At 39.6% G+C, this 18,118-nt stretch overlaps 1 protein-coding gene across 1 annotated transcript in view; it reads right to left on the bottom strand.

Moving 5' to 3' along the window:
• The window catches only part of LOC128687704 (protein turtle homolog B), a 188,139-nt gene that overhangs the window by 49,100 nt on the left and 120,921 nt on the right, over positions 1 to 18,118 (bottom strand). Inside the window, exons 8-9 of the mRNA XM_053775306.2 lie at positions 6,553 to 6,704; positions 5,821 to 5,962 (exon numbers count right to left, since the gene is read on the bottom strand). Of these exons, the coding sequence (XP_053631281.2) occupies positions 5,821 to 5,962; positions 6,553 to 6,704 (294 nt within the window). The remainder of the gene's footprint in view (positions 1 to 5,820; positions 5,963 to 6,552; positions 6,705 to 18,118) is intronic.

The raw sequence follows: 18,118 nt of genomic DNA, 5'->3' as shown, positions 1-18,118 counted from the left end.
TGACCACAGGGAGGAGTACAAGATCAGCAAGTACAGGGACATTAGCCAACAGTATCAATTTGTCCCAGTGGGATCAGAGACCTTGGGATCATGGGGAAAAAATGCCACACGTTTCCTTAAAGAATTGGGTTCCAGACTCATCGACACCACCAGGGACCCAAGGGCAGCCACTGTCATGTTCCAGCTCCTCAGCGTAGCCATCCAGAGGGGAAATGCTTGCTGCATACTTGGCTCGCGTCCAGCCTCGGAGGAGCTGGAGGAAATTCATGATCTTTGATACAGTGTGCCATTGTATTTATGTTTATGTTTTTTTCTGTAAATGTATTCTGTAAATGTATTCTGATTATTAATAAATGTTCACATCGAATATAAAATATATAGGGGGTGGTAGGAGAAGAAAATATTCAAACAGCTCCGGGGAGAACCTTGAGTTCTTCCTGAGGTACGTTTATTGTCTTCTCTCAGGATGAGGGTCCCCATTCCAGCTATAGAGGTGGTACTTCCCTATATATATATATATATATATATATATATATATATATATATATATATATATATATATATATATATATATATATATATATATATATATATATATATTATATATATATATATATTTATATATATATATATATATATATATATATATATATATATATATATATATATATATATATATATATATATATATTCTTTCAACACACCGGCCGTATCCCACCAAGGCGGGGTGGCCCAAAAGGAAAAACGAAAGTTTCTCCTTTTACATTTAGTAATATGTACAGGAGAAGAGGTTACTAGCCCCTTGCTCCCGGCATTTTAGTCGCCTCTTACAACACGCATGGCTTACGGAGGAAGAATTCTGTTCCACTTCCCCATGGAAATATATATATATATTTTTTTTTTTTTTTATTATCACACCGGCCGATTCCCACCAAGGCAGGGTGGCCCGAAAAAGAAAAACTTTCACCATCATTCACTCCATCACTGTCTTGCCAGAAGGGTGCTTTACACTACAGTTTTTAAACTGCAACATTAACACCCCTCCTTCAGAGTGCAGGCACTGTACTTCCCATCTCCAGGACTCAAGTCCGGCCTGCCGGTTTCCCTGAATCCCTTCATAAATGTTACTTTGCTCACACTCCAACAGCACGTCAAGTATTAAAAACCATTTGTCTCCATTCACTCCTATCAAACACGCTCACGCATGCCTGCTGGAAGTCCAAGCCCCTCGCACACAAAACCTCCTTTACCCCCTCCCTCCAACCCGTCCTAGGCCGACCCCTACCCCGCCTTCCTTCCACTACAGACTGATACACTCTTGAAGTCATTCTGTTTCGCTCCATTCTCTCTACATGTCCGAACCACCTCAACAACCCTTCCTCAGCCCTCTGGACAACAGTTTTGGTAATCCCGCACCTCCTCCTAACTTCCAAACTACGAATTCTCTGCATTATATTCACACCACACATTGCCCTCAGACATGACATCTCCACTGCCTCCAGCCTTCTCCTCGCTGCAACATTCATCACCCATGCTTCACACCCATATAAGAGCGTTGGTAAAACTATACTCTCATACATTCCCCTCTTTGCCTCCAAGGACAAAGTTCTTTGTCTCCACAGACTCCTAAGTGCACCACTCACTCTTTTTCCCTCATCAATTCTATGATTCACCTCATCTTTCATAGACCCATCCGCTGACACGTCCACTCCCAAATATCTGAATACGTTCACCTCCTCCATACTCTCTCCCTCCAATCTGATATTCAATCTTTCATCACCTAATCTTTTTGTTATCCTCATAACCTTACTCTTTCCTGTATTCACCTTTAATTTTCTTCTTTTGCACACCCTACCAAATTCATCCACCAATCTCTGCAACTTCTCTTCAGAATCTCCCAAGAGCACAGTGTCATCAGCAAAGAGCAGCTGTGACAACTCCCACTTTGTGTGTGATTCTTTATCTTTTAACTCCACGCCTCTTGCCAAGACCCTCGCATTTACTTCTCTTACAACCCCATCTATAAATATATTAAACAACCACGGTGACATCACACATCCTTGTCTAAGGCCTACTTTTACTGGGAAAAAATTTCCCTCTTTCCTACATACTCTAACTTGAGCCTCACTATCCTCGTAAAAACTCTTCACTGCTTTCAGTAACCTACCTCCTACACCATACACTTGCAACATCTGCCACATTGCCCCCCTATCCACCCTGTCATACGCCTTTTCCAAATCCATAAATGCCACAAAGACCTCTTTAGCCTTATCTAAATACTGTTCACTTATATGTTTCACTGTAAACACCTGGTCCACACACCCCCTACCTTTCCTAAAGCCTCCTTGTTCATCTGCTATCCTATTCTCCGTCTTACTCTTAATTCTTTCAATTATAACTCTACCATACACTTTACCAGGTACACTCAACAGACTTATCCCCCTATAATTTTTGCACTCTCTTTTATCCCCTTTGCCTTTATAAAAGTTAGCATATGAGAAGTTTTTACAAAGTAGAAGTGATGCAAGGAGGGAAGAGTATATGGAGAAAAAGAGAGAAGTTAAGAGAGTGGTGAAGCAATGTAAAAAGAGAGCAAATGAGAGAGTGGGTGAGATGTTATCAACAAATTTTGTTGAAAATAAGAAAAAGTTTTGGAGTGAGATTAACAAGTTAAGAAAGCCTAGAGAACAAATGGATTTGTCAGTTAAAAATAGGAGAGGAGAGTTATTAAATGGAGAGTTAGAGGTATTGGGAAGATGGAAGGAATATTTTGAGGAATTGTTAAATGTTGATGAAGATAGGGAAGCTGTGATTTCGTGTATAGGGCAAGGAGGAATAACATCTTGTAGGAGTGAGGAAGAGCCAGTTGTGAGTGTGGGGGAAGTTCGTGAGGCAGTAGGTAAAATGAAAGGGGGTAAGGCAGCCGGGATTGATGGGATAAAGATAGAAATGTTAAAAGCAGGTGGGGATATAGTTTTGGAGTGGTTGGTGCAATTATTTAATAAATGTATGGAAGAGGGTAAGGCAGCCGGGATTGATGGGATAAAGATAGAAATGTTAAAAGCAGGTGGGGATATAGTTTTGGAGTGGTTGGTGCAATTATTTAATAAATGTATGGAAGAGGGTAAGGTATATATATAATATATATATATATATATATTATATATATATATATATAATATATATATATATATATATATATAATATATATATATAATATATATATATATATATATATATATATATATATACATGTACTGTTGCCTGTTTTTGCTGTTGCACTTGAAGTATGTGTACCTAGGTTACACAAGTGGCGTTCCACAGGGATCAGTCTTGGGCCCGTTGTTGTTTATAATATATATCAATGATCTTGATGAGGGAATTACTAGTGATATGAGCAAATTCGCCGATGACACAAATTTAGGTAGGATAACTGATTCAAACGTAGATGTTATGGAACTTCAGGAGGATTTAAACAAACTCTATTCTTGGTCAGAAAAGTGGCAGATGCAGTTCAATGTAGATAAATGCAAGGTTCTGAAGCTCGGGAGTGCCCATAACCCTAGTACTTATAAGTTAAATGATGTAGAACTTAGCCATACAGATTGCGAAAAGGACTTGGGGGTTATCGTGAGCAGCAACCTTAAACCAAGACAGCAATGCCTAAGCGTACGTAATATGGCAAATAGATTACTGGGATTTATATCAAGAAGTGTAAGCAACAGAAGTCCAGAGGTCATACTGCAGCTTTATACATCATTAGTAAGGCCTCACCTAGATTATGCAGCTCAGTTCTGGTCTCCAGCGTAGGATGACTAAATTAATACATAGCATTAGAAATCTTCCTTATGAAGAAAGATTGAAGACTCTTAAGTTACATTCACTTGTTAGACGAAGAATGAGGGGAGACCTGATCGAAGTGTATAAGTGGAAGATAGGTATTAATAAAGGGGATATTAACAAGGTCTTGAGGATATCTCTCCAAGAGAGAACCCGCAGTAATGGATTTAAATTAGATAAGTTTAGATTTAGAAAGGACATAGGAAAGTATTGGTTTGGAAATAGGGTAGTTGATGAGTGGAACAGTCTACCTAGTTGGGTTATTGAGGCTGGGACTTTGGGTAGTTTCAAATTTAGGTTGGATAAGTACATGAGTGGGAGGGGTTGGATTTGAGTGGGACTTTCACATCAGAGCTTATTTCTTGGGTGGCATTGAAAATTGGGTTGGGCAAATGTTTTGTTAGTGGGATGAATTGTGAAGGACCTGCCTAGTATGGGCCAACAGGCCTCCTGCAGTGTTCCTCCTTTCTTATGTTCTTATGTTCTTATGCAAGAGTGGATGGTTGGTCTTAGGAAAGACCTGCAAAGCATGGATCATTGTAGCTATTTATCTAATGTTCTTATGTTTTCATAAAAATTAGAGAGTAGCCCTGGCACTAGCCCCAAAACGAAAATATTTATTTTAATCTACACATAAGCGTTCAAATTAATTATATCCGGATCACAATATATATGTTTATCGACAGGGCAATAATTAAAGTAAATGAAAATCCTGAAAAATGCTTTCAGTCTTCTTTGTGAGAAAAATTCTTAAAACTTTGAATAATTATACAGTAAATGGTTTTAAAAGATGCAGTTTAAACAGGGTGAAAACTAAAACGGAAGAAAATTTTTAGTGAGAAAATGTTTTGCTTTAAGAAGAGCATGAACAAGTCATGTAGAGGTGTACGAATATATCCAGCGTAAATAAATACTCGTGGAAAGCAAAACGGCAGTTCGGTGGAGCGAGTGAAGTGGGTCAGACCTCTTGATTGGAAGTGAGGGACCTCGCTGCTGGAAGTTGGCTGGGATGTCATCTGATCAGGAATCGATGACACCTGTAATGTAGGTGATGTCTCTGGCTGGAAGGTGAGGATGTAAACTCTGAGTATGAATGCGGATGTCACCTGCTCACTATAATGAATAAGGCATTGACTGCGAATGAACCTATGTTACACAACGAATCAGCATAAATCAGTTTAATGAAGTACATAAGATATGACGGAAAATTTCAGCGTATATGGTACTTCCGTGTGTGGGGTCCGAAGCATCAAGTGCTGAGTGAGTTAGAAGAACAGTGCCTCAGCAGGCCTGTCAGACCACGTTTAATTTCAGCTCTAATGCTATACGTGTTATGAATATGAATAAGTGAAACATTCATCTGTTTTTCTCAATGTGGTAGTGAGTTTAATTTGCGATTATTAAAGGCATCTGCATTTTTATCTCGTTATTTTGATAAAATTAAAAATGGAGATGGGTGACACGGTGCCGGACTATTCCGTTTTTTTTTTTTTGTCGGCTCTATAGGCATCATTCGTATTCGAAGACTTCCAGCAGTTAACCTGATGTAGACTCGGTCACATCCTCCACATGGTATTCTGCAAAGTTCGACATCCTGCGGTTCCACAAGGTCTGTTGAAGTCTTTGTAAATTCACTGATGGTCCTGGTATCAAAAGTCACTACCAATATTGGAAATTTTTTCAGGGTTACTTCAATTCTTCTCTTGATTTGGTTCAGCCACAATATTGTGACTTTACTCAACCAGCGGATATTAGAATATTATAGTCACACAGTGAATGGAAGGAATAGAGGACAGCAGGAGAGACACTAAGCTAGAGTGATGAGATTAGTGCTCACTAGTGAGAAAATGAGATGTTTGCTCAGAGAGACGCCCACTCTGACACTATATCACTAGACGCTCAGTATACCTCTAAAACGCTGTTACTATAAACAGCATAGTCACTAAGACACGAGTCATTCTCCAGGATTAGGACACTCACCGGCTGGGAAGACATGGAAGACACAAGGGCGTCGTTGGTGTCCCACAGCATTGGTACCCCAACAGAGGAGAGTGCCGTAGTCCAGCTCGTTGTTGGGTGTGTAGCTCACTGTTGACCCTGACTCCAGTGGCTGTATGTGCTCCTAGGAGAGACAATACTCAATGAGAGGAAGAGAGAGAGAGAGAGAGAGAGAGAGAGAGAGAGAGAGAGAGAGAGAGAGAGAGAGAGAGAGAGAGAGAGAGAGAGAGAGAGAGAGAGACAGACAGACAGACAGACAGACAGACAGAGAGACAGAGAGACAGAGAGAGAGATAGAGAGAGAGATAGAGAGAGAGAGAGAGAGAGAGAGAGAGAGAGACAGACAGACAGACAGAGAGAGAGAGAGAGAGAGAGAGAGAGAGAGAGAGAGAGAGAGAGAGACAGACAGACAGACAGACAGACAGACAGACAGACAGACAGACAGAGAGTGTGTGTACCACTAGTCAGGAGTCTTACTAACTATTAGCAGACGTCGAATCTTGCAATCACTCCATCGTGCACTGAATGACTCTCTCGGATTTACCACCAACTCGTGGAAGCTGATGCGAGAGAATTTCATTGTGCTATACTGCATGCAGCATTAAACCCACAGTGGATCATTCAGAGCAGTGAGGTGTTGAAGGCTCGATCCCCAGTAATCTAGAACGCGGCCCGGTTTCTGACCAGTCAATCTGTTGGTGTTAGTGCGGCGTACCTTGGGAATATCAGCACTCTCGCCGCTGTTATTGAAGGTCCACCTGAAGGACATAGGCGGAGGATGAGCGTCCAGGTAACAGGCAATGTTCACCTCTTCATGTCTGGCAGCTCCGTGGTAAGTCATCTGAGGGTTCCTACACACAGGTGCGTCTGAAGAGACAATAGAAACACTACTGCAACTACTTGACTTTTTAATATAAAAAAATAAGTAATTCAGGAGGGTGCTGATACATAACTCTGATAGTCATATAGCGGGAACAACCGTGCCATGCTACCATCATACCTGATATAACTCTTACATGGTGGAAACATCGAAGTATGCTGCTACAATATACCTTAATTATCTTGTGGGAACGCCCGTAGTGCGATTCAACTCTATTCTGTATGAGCGTTTGAATGTAAAAACACAAACAGTGCTGTTATCCTGTTCTTTCTGATACATGATGGGAACAATAGCAGTGTGCTACTACAAAGATCTGCCTCAGACTGATAAGACGGAAATACACTCAGCGCCCTGTTATCCTATTCAGTATGACTGGTATACCTTTGAAACATCTACAGTGTTTTGTGACTACATTCTGTTTAATTGTTACATGAAGGAGTAGATGGAATAGGAAGTAGGTTCATTAAAGCAATTAAGAGCTTTTGTGGTAGAATAAACAAATAACACTCACATAGGAGAAAGAAACTTAATGATGACGTTTCGGTCGGACTCGGACCATTAACTAGTCACACTAACACACGAGGATAAGGGTGCCAGTATATATACGAGAGGAGGGTAGGGACGTCCGACCCTGCCCTCCTCTCGTGTTAGCAAGGTAACATTTATAAAGGAATTCAGAGAAAAACCCAGAGGACTTGAGCCCTTTACATAGGAAGAACAGTGTCTGAACTCTGAAGGAGGGATGGGAATGTTTCAGTTTGGAAGGTCGTCTGAGTTGTGATGCAGGTGCATTTCTAGTAAGAGTGATCGAAGGAATGACGGTGAAAGTTTTTCACTTGTTGGATCACCCTACCTTGGTAGGAGACAGCCACGGTGTCAGTTACCAAATTCTATACGATAGCACCCCTCAAGGAAGGTTCCTTGATGTTGGTGAGGGGCTCTTGATTTAGAGAATTGGATTTGTGCTCCAGTTCCCCGAATTAAGCCTGAATGCCTTCCACATCCCCCCCCAGGCGCTGTATAATCCTCTGGGTTTAGCGTTTCCCCCTTGATTATAATAATAATATACGATAGCTGCACTGTGGGAACACTCTCAGTGTGCGACAACCTGCTTTGTGTGATAGTTACATTGTAGGGACCTCAACAGTTACATTGTAGGAATCTCAACAGAGTGCTGGTACCCTCTTCTGTATGAGGGTTACATTATAGGAACCTCAGCACAGCGCTGGTACCCTCTTCTGTATGTGAGTTACACTGTAGGAACGTCAGCAGAGTGCTGGTACCCTCTTCGGTAAGAGAGTTACATTGCCGCAATGCTCACAATGTGGGAACATCAACAGTGTGCTGCTTTCCAATTCTACATTAGAGTTACATTCTGCTGGTAACCTCTTCTGTGTGAGAGTTACATTGTGAAAATACCCACAGGGTGCTGCTATCTTACTTTAAATGATAATAACATAGTGGAAACATCCACAGCTGGCTGCTAACCGATTCTGAATGATAGTTGCACTGTGGGACCACTGTCAGGATGAAGCTACATCATTCTGCATGACAACTAAATAAACACATTATAAGAATACATAATTCAATAACAGACTTAAATTACTAGAGCAAATTATCGCCATGTTTCTCAGCAATAGTTTATTCATTTGTGGATAAAGTGATGTACTTATGTGTTTCCTGAATTGATAGACTTCAATAGGGCGATGAGGATATCGTTACTCATTACACCAAGACTTTCAGAGTCAGGACACTGAACTTTTAACTTAAACTACTCAAGTCTTGCTAGCTAGTGCCACTCAAACCCCTCCTAGAAAGGATTTGAGAGATACCACTTAAGGAAAACTTTAGACTACCCTAAGTTAAATACATTTTACACGGGAGTTGGCCAGCGTTCACCATATTTTCCCAAACAACAATTCAGATTGTATTTCATGAAGAGCTAAACCCGTTTAGATAATTCAGCACCAGGAATGTAGTCTGGATCCTCCATCCGCTAATTGCTCCCCCATCTCTATATAATCAAATTGTTGATGGTACAAGAATTTTTACAAAACAGAGATGAACAAGGCAGAGAGCTCTCATTACGCAATCATATAACGATGCGGAACACTTTTAACACAAAATATTTCAACTGATTTTAATAGCAATATATTTTAATCATTAAGCATCATGCAATAAAAAATTGATATTTCTAAAGTATAACAAAGCACATGATGTGTTTGTGTATATCTTTGTGTTTGTATACATGTGTTTTTTTTTCTCTTTTTTTTTGCGTTTACGTACGTCATCACCAATTCGTAATTATTTAAGGGATAATTATCTATTTTAACTAGAGAGAGATTTCAGTCACGTGATTTAGAAAACTGTGTCCTCCATTTTGCCGGTCTAATGCGCCATTTTGCCGGTCTAATGACATTTTGCCGGTCTAATGCGCCATTTTGCCGGTCTAATGCGCCATTTTGATTCAATAGTCATAGGGTGTGATGAAGCTAATAAGTGAGGGACGAACATGTGACGAGGTCATATTTAAGTCACCGATCATACAGGGGGAGAATTTGTGAGATATGATCAGGTAACAACATTAGGTAAATGTGATTCATAAACTCTGCCTCAGATAGTGTTTAAACTCTTGAAACTGACAGAGAATCTTCTGAGCCTAGAATTTTGTGATACCCATAAATACCCTGTAGAAACTCTTCATCATACGCAGCAGAGACAGTGGACGACTACGAAGATACGGACATATTTAAATATTTCCGAGCTGAATCTCTCAATAATTACTTGTTATATGTCACGTATAGGTCCATGTGTGTCATCAATGTTAGGGTAAGTGACACTAGGGCAAGTAACACTAGGGTAAGTGACACTAGGATAAGTGACACTAGGGTATGCGACACTTTCATGTATAAGAAACAGTGGAGCACTCCATCAGGTCTGCTGGCCCTTGCTAGGCAGGTCCATATCACACCAAAACACACTCCTGTACCTGTTCCACTCATCTGTAACTTTAATGAGAAACTAATACTTCCTTCTCTCCTTCCTAAATTTAAAATTGTCCAGCTTGAATCCACAGATGCAAATCTTGCCTTGTTAAAATATTTTCAGCACGTTATCTACATCGCCTTCATTCATTCCGGTTTTTCCACGTGTTTATTTAAGTGAAATCCCCTAAATCTACACCTCGAAGAGCTCAGATTCACTGAATTGAACCTGTCTTCGTTAAAAGCTTTCTGATTCCTGAATCATCTTCGTCATCTTTCTCCATAAAATTTCCAACGAATCTGTGTCTAATATGTAATATGGAGACTAGAGCTAATCAATACTTTCTAAATGAGTCTTTATTAAAGATATAATATCGAAGTATATTTACATGACTTATATTATTTATACCTTTTGATATGAGGACAAGAATTAGCTTTACTGCGAATACTTATACACTGTTAATTTTCTTGTAGAAATCTGTTAACCAGAACTTCTCAGTCTATATATTAACCTTTACCCTAGATGGAGCCAAGCCTAATCCAAAACCTAATGCTGCCTTTTTCTCTGGTCTAGCTGAGTGTCAGGCAGATTAATGCCAGACTCTGAGCTCCAAGTCGAGTTCAACCAGTCTGAGAGCATGCGTTCTGTTTTCTCGATAATCTGTATCTTCACATGTAGTTCACGATACACGTAGTCACTCGTTCTCTAAGCATTGTTGAAACAGTGTATCCATGAAAACCCATATCCCCTTCCTCGTTGACCTGGAGAGTTCATGCTATTCTAATCTAAGGTCACCAATTGTAGGTCATCAAATGATTTGTCAGTAAGGTTGCCCAAACGATCATGCACTGTTAATTTGGGAAGCAATTGTTCATTTACTTTTTCGTAATCAGTTTTAGAATAGATTTTAAGGTTTGAGACTAGTAAGTATGTAGAAAGAGTCATAAACTGGATAGGAAATAAATGGAAGAAGGATATGATATAGACAAAGATTTCAAAACTAGCAATTGTGCATTTAAAAGACGAGACGGAAGAATTTAGGGACAAAGTTTGAAGCCTCTCAATATAATCCATCGTCAGCAGTTAGGATACATGTTATATAATAGAACTAATAGACAGTACACTGAAAGTCTTAACATGTTAACCGGAGCACATAAGTATTTCAATACGAGTCACTGAAAGAATGGTTTTTAGAGATAAAAAATACATTTTATAAATTTTCCTCGTCTGTCATATGGTGACATGTACCGCGTTCCCTGTGTGGAATGTGACAAGTTTTAATTTGGATAGACTGGAAAAATCTTCACAGTTCTGTTTTTCTAACACCGTTATTCAGTATTAAATGAACACGAATCTAATAACATTTTTGAGCATTTGAGTCTGTATGGCCACCCAGTAAACTGGGTTACCGCCCAGTTTACTGGGTTAACCAGCCATCATATAATATGTTAATCACCCATGAAATGATATGGGCAATGAAGCAGATTTATGGTGTACACTGTCTAGATAATTGCATTATCCCGAATGTTCTACACAATTTAAGACCAGCTACATTTCGACTGATTACAATGGGTGTATCCATTACCCAAAAAAGTGCAGTTACCAGAGTCTTAATCATTGTTCTGACAAGGAGATGTATTTGTGGAAAGACAGGTTATGTTTTATTTTGTGGTCCACTGGAAGACTTGATTCATATCATCTACTCTGCCCTGAAAAGATACCATTCTCATGCTAATTCTAGTATAGGATGATGCAATGCAGTGATTGATGTTTCTATGTCAGGTGTGAGAACGAGAAAGATAATTGGTGCTACTAATGTATGTTGGATGACACAGATCCTCTATGGCAGTTCACCTCACGTAATTGTGGTTACCGGGGTCGGTTCATAGCTCCTGGCCCCGCCTCTTCGCTAGTCGCTGCTAGATTCATTCTCTCCCTGCTCCATAAGCTTAATCGAACCTATTATCAAAGCTATTAATGGATCCTGCTTCAGAGTTTACTTTGCCACTATTACTATCTGGGATCTATCTTTTAAAAAAATAATGATCTATCTGCAGACTTTTCCAGTTATTCCCTCGGCATGCATTCTGTGCGTTTTAAGTAATTCATTCAATTTGCCTTCCAATAACACATCGTAATGGCTCAGTATTTGTGAACTCCAGGAACGACCTGATCTATACCAATCTTGCCCTGGGTTTGGGTTTTGCATATGTTGTCAGTTAATGTGATTACCATCCATGTTTCTTAAAATTCTTTCCAAGATTATAATTATGTGGGATGTCAGAGAAATCAGTTCACAGCCTTCTTTTTTTTTTGCATTTATTTATTCCACCTTTGTTAGAATAGGGCAATGTCTGTGGCTTTAATATCTGTGTGATGACATCTGTGCCCAGATTTCGTTACCGTAGATTAATTATTTAAGACTCATAGTAGTGGTTTCTTGCATTTGTTGATAAATATGGAGTTCTGAGTCTGGGCCCTGGGACTGAGTACATGGTGATGCTATCAGCGATTTCTTGGAAGGCGAGTTGCGTTAAGGTTATGTCAGAAATTTTGGAAATGAAATATCATCTGCATTTTGAATCTTTAGCTTGATTAATGACTCAATGAACAAAGAGTTGCACTGTGACTCCAGGGCCTGATGCTACATATATTTCTAAAATCAGGGAAAGGGTGGGGTTTGAACCAGTGGCGATTGAGTCCCAAAACTCACAGGTCAGTGCGTTAACTACTCGGAGGTTGTGTGATTTGTTTACAGTTGTGTCATTACGGTTTTGTGAGTAACGGTTTATCACCTGGACTTCTCTGATGGTTTTTTGTTTACTGCGTCACTGATGGACCCTGTATGATACACTCATTGTAAGATCAGTGTTCTCCCTGGCTCTAATTAGTGTTCTTTTATTCTTCTTGAGAAGTTCTGTGATTCTTTGTCTTCACCTGTAGAGGGAGCATTTCTTTTTCAAACTTATATTTTCTTTTTTTTTCTTTCTTAATGGTATGTATCTGGAGCATACTAAAACTATTAAGCTCATTCTCTAGAAACACTCATTCAAATCCTTGTTATTCATACTATCTTCTGATGGTAAGATAGGAGTTATATTAACCCAGGTTCTTGTCACTCTCTGATATTTGTTGCCTATGTATTCTAGGCAGTAGGTTGGTAGACAGCAACCACCCAGGGAGGTACTACCGTCCTGCCAAGTGAGTGTGAAACGAAAACCTGTAATTGTTTTACATGCTGGTAGGATTGCTGGTGCCTTTTTTCTGTCTACATATACTTACACTTAGGTCACTACACATGCATGTACACATTTATATATACACGCCAATCTGGGTTTTCTTCTATTTTCTTACAAGTTCTTGTTCTTCTTTATTTCCTCTTATTTCCATGGGGAAGTGGAAAATAATGCTTCCTCTGAAAGCCATGCGTGTTGTAAGAGGCGACTAAAATGCCGAGAGCAAGGGGTTAGTAACCGCTTCTCCCGTATATATTACTAAATTTAAAAAGAAAAACTTACATATTTTTGGTTGGGTCACCCAGCCTCGGTAGGATACAGGATGCAGAACAACCGCGGGGGGAGTAGAATGATAGCTCAAGGTCTTTCGTATTGCAATCAACACATCATCAGTAGCTTGCTAAATTGCAGAAAAGACGAGGATGTCCAAGGAAGTACGTTCCTAGAGAATCGTCTCCACTGGAGTGAGTGAGGGAAGGAGGAGGGTACCGGAAGTGCCCTCAGGCACAACAGTGCCCACAGGCACAGGGATGAGACCCTACCTATCCTGTCGAATACTCTTAGAAGATTTAATATACAAGTAGTATTTAAAAATTCACGAACTGTTAGAAGCATACTGATAAAAAATGCACCCCAACAATGTGTAGGTGGTGTCTACAGAGTTGGTTGCAACTGTTGCAGTTTCTCCTATTTGAGACAATGGGGAAAATCATTGGAGGTGAGGATGTCCCAGTACTGTTATTCGATGCGTACAGCACAGGAGTCAAACGCGATTTTCAACCATATTAGAGATAGTAATAACCCAGGAAGCAAGAGTCATCTTCCTTTGTTCCTCCTGGCTTGAAAGAAATATTGTAGAATCGGCAATTATACATAAATAACCTGCACATAAAATACAAGAGCTTATGACGACGTGTGACTTTGCAAATGGTCAAAGTCAGACCGAAACGTCGTCGTATGCTCCTCTCTTCTATGTGCGGGTTATTTGGGCAGCGTTCCAGTCATGGATTGTGCCTTTTTTTGTTGTTAATCGGCAATTATTAAGCATGATAGGCAGTCATTATACAATATCAGTGATGGTCTTTTCAAATTAGATGCATTTTTAGTTGAGGCAATAGTACACAGCCTAAAATTGTGCTCATATATAAATGCATTAGACTGTCTTAAATGTAGTGCCACACCCAGGAATTAGGGACTATTTTTCCTGCAGTTTCTGAAGGTTGAACCAGAGTTTGCCTCATAATTATGTGGTTTGAATATCTGTGGCCGTCTTTCTTGTTACTGCAGATGCCTCTCTCTTTAAATGAGTTTATTTTAATGAGCCTAGTTTCCTTTATATAGCTTTTATAAGTCTCCCCTGTAAATATTACCGTTTTCTCGTCAATTTAATTATACACATTGTCCCTTGGAAGGCTACTTTATAACTACCAGAGACATCTATATCACTTGCGATATATTTATGTGAGTAAAGTTATTCATGAAATTGCAGAAATTGATCGAATTTTTTATTATTGTCACGTTAATTTCGTTCAGGCTAGTACAATATATCAATGCTTATGGGATTTTTCTAATGCTATAATATTCATCCTTCTGGTTGTGGGCACTGTTGTGCCTGGGGGCACTTCCGGTACCTTCCTCTCTTCCTTCCTCACTCATTCACTCCAGAGAAGACGGTCCTCTGGGAACGTACTTGCTTCGACATCCTCCTCTTATCTGTAATTTTCCAAGCTCCTGATGATGCGTTGATTGCAACACGAAAGGCCTAGAGTTATCATTCTACTCCACCCGAGGTTGTTTTGCATATATATATATATATATATATATATATATATATATATATATATATATATATATATATATATATATATATATATATATATATATATATATATATATATATATATATATATATATATATATATATATATATATATATATATATATATATATATATATATATATATATACATATATATATATATATATATATATATATATATATATATATATATATATATATATATATATATATATATATATATATATATATATATATATATATATATATATATATATATATATACATATATATATATATATATATATATATATATATATATATATATATATATATATATATATATATACATATATATATATATATATATATATATATATATATATATATATATATATATATATATAAGTACATATGTACTCACCTAATTGTGGTTGCAGGGGTCGAGACTCAGCTCCTGGACCCCTCTTCACTGATTGCTACTAGGTCCTCTCTCTCTCTGCTTCCTGAGCTTTATCATACCTCTTCTTAAAACTATGTATGGTTCCTGCCTCCACTACTTCACTTGCTAGGCAATTCCACTTCCTGACGACTCTATGACTGAAGAAATGCTTCCTAACGTCCCTGTGACTCGTCTGAGTCTTCAGCTTCCAGTTGTGACCCCTTGTTTCTGTGTCCCCTCTCTGGAACATCCTATCTCTGTCCACCTTGTCTATTCCCCGCAGTATCTTGTATGTCGTTATCATGTCTCCCCTAACCCTTCTGTCCTCCAATGTCGTCAGTCCGATTTCCCTCAACCTTTCCTCGTTCGACATTCCCCTGAGCTCTGGGACTAGCCTTGTTGCAAACCTTTGTACTTTCTCTAACTTCTTGACGTGCTTGACCAGGTGTGGGTTCCATACTGGTGCTGCATACTCCAGTATGGGCCTAACATACACAGTGTACAGTGTCTTGAACGATTCCTAATTAAGGTATCGGAACGCAATTCTCAGGTTTGCCAGGCGCCCGTATGCTGCAACAGTTATTTGGTTGATGTGTGCCTCGGTTGACGTGCTCGGTGTTATGGCCACCCCGAGGTCTTTCTCCCTGAGTGAGGTCTGTAGTCTTTGTCCACCTAGCCTATACTCTGTCTGCGGTCTTCTTTGCCCCTCCCCAATCTTCATGACTTTGCATTTGGCAGGATTGAATTCGAGAAGCCAGTTTCTGGACCACATGTCCAGCCTGTCCAGGTTTCTTTGCAGTCCTGCCTCATCCTCATCCGATTTAATTCTTCTCATCAACTTCATATCATCTGCAAATAGGGACACTTCAGAGTCTATTCCTTCCATCATGTCTTTCGCATATATCAAAAGTAGCACTGGTCCTAGAACTGACCCCTGTGGGACCCCGCTCATCACAGGCGCCCACTGTGATACCTCTTCACGTACCATGACTCGTTGCTGCCTCCCTGTCAGGTATTCCCTGATCCATTGCAGTACCCTCCTTGTTACATGCGCCTGATCCTCCAGCTTCTGCACTAATCTCTTGTGGGGAACTGTGTCAAAGGCCTTCCTGCAGTCTAGGAAAACGCAATCAACCCACCCCTCTCTCTCGTGTCTTACTTCTGTTACCTTGTCATAAAACTCCAGGAGGTTTGTGATACAAGTTTGCCTTCAATGAACCCATGCTGGTTTTCATTTATAATCTTGTTCCGTTCCAGGTGTTCAACCACTCTCCTCCTGATAATCTTCTCCATGACTTTGCACACAATACATGTCAGAGACACAGGTCTGTAGTTTAGCGCCTCATTTCTGTTTCCTTTCTTAAATATGGGGACTACATTTGCTGTCTTCCATTTCTCAGGTACTTGCCCAGCTTCAAGGGATGTGTTGAAGATTGTGGTTAGAGGCACGCACAGCATATCTGTTCCTTCTCTAAGGACCCATGGGGAGATGTTGTCCGGTCCCATCGCCTTTGAGGTATCAAGGTCACTTAGCAGCTTCTTCACCTCCTCCTCGGTTGTTCATATGTCATCCAACACTTGTTGGTATATTCCCTCTTGATGTTCCCTTCTGTGCTGTCTTCCCACAGCCCTTCCTGTCTCTACTGTAAAAACTTCCTTAAATCTCCTGTTTAGCTCCTCACATACCTCCTGATCATTTCTTGTGAGTTCTCCCCCTTCTGTCCTCAGACTGATCACCTGGTCTTTGACTCTTGTCTTCCTCCTGATGTGGCTATACAACAGTTTTGGGTCAGTCTTGATTACAACAATGCACAAATAAACTCCCGATGAACAGCAAAGGAATTTTTTTTCGAAATTCGACCAAAAACTGCGAAACAGTCATTTCTCTCTCTTTCTCTCTCTCTCTCTCTCTCTCTCTCTCTCTCTCTCTCTCTCTCTCTCTCTCTCTCTCTCTCTCTCTCTCTCTCTCTCTCTCTCTCTCTCTCTCTCTCTCTCTCTCTATCGTATTTTCATGACAGTTAATGATAATAGTGAATGACGTGTGCAAAATTACTTACAGATGAATAAACATGTGATTCAATTTCATTTTGCATGATTTCTTTTCTAAAATCTAAATTTCAATGGATTTAAATTTCTGTCAACTTTTTTTGTAGTCAATATGAAACGTCAAATACAGCTGACCAAACTGTACTCGCATGCCTGTACTCAATTAACTGCATTAACCTAATTGTAGCCTCCGAGCTGTACTCACCTGAATGTATTCACATTTAATGTACTCACCTGCCTGTGCTCAACTATCCATATCCCCCCTAGATGAGCTCACATAACTGTACTCACCAATCTATATTCCTGTAGCTGTACCAGCTAACTGTACTCACCTAACTACGTCTCCCTAAATGTACTCAACTAACTGTACTCACCTAACTACGTCTCCAAAAGATATACTCAGTTAACTACATCTTCCTAGATGTACTCAACTAACTGTACTCACCTAACTACGTCCCCTAAATGTACTCAACTAAACTGTACTCACTTAAACGTTATGACTCAACTGCAAACTTAAACCAATTTTCCTGGAGTTTTACTAAGTATCCTGCTGAGTTGACTATCTCAGCCAGGCGCTGGGATATCACATAACATGCTGCTCAGCACACTCTCTCAGCTAAGCGCTGGAAAAGTGAGCTCAATGAGCCTTCCTTTAATTTGTCTGTTTCTTGACGTGGAACTACGCGTCAGTTTCTTAGAACTTAAATTAGTGTTCTCAAATCTCATTTTCTTTATTTTAAGTTAGACTGAACTGTTTCAGGTTAGTATTGGTTAATTTAGGTTAGTTTAGATTATGTTACGTTACATACTAACTACATGAAAACACACAAACACACACACACACTCACACACACACACACACACACACACTCACACACACACACACACACACAA

This window comes from Cherax quadricarinatus, chromosome 11 (assembly GCF_038502225.1).
Source record: "Cherax quadricarinatus isolate ZL_2023a chromosome 11, ASM3850222v1, whole genome shotgun sequence".
Lineage (NCBI taxonomy): Eukaryota > Metazoa > Arthropoda > Malacostraca > Decapoda > Parastacidae > Cherax > Cherax quadricarinatus.
The sequence above is the reverse complement of the archived record's forward strand: the minus strand, read 5'-3'. Positions and strand labels throughout refer to the sequence as shown.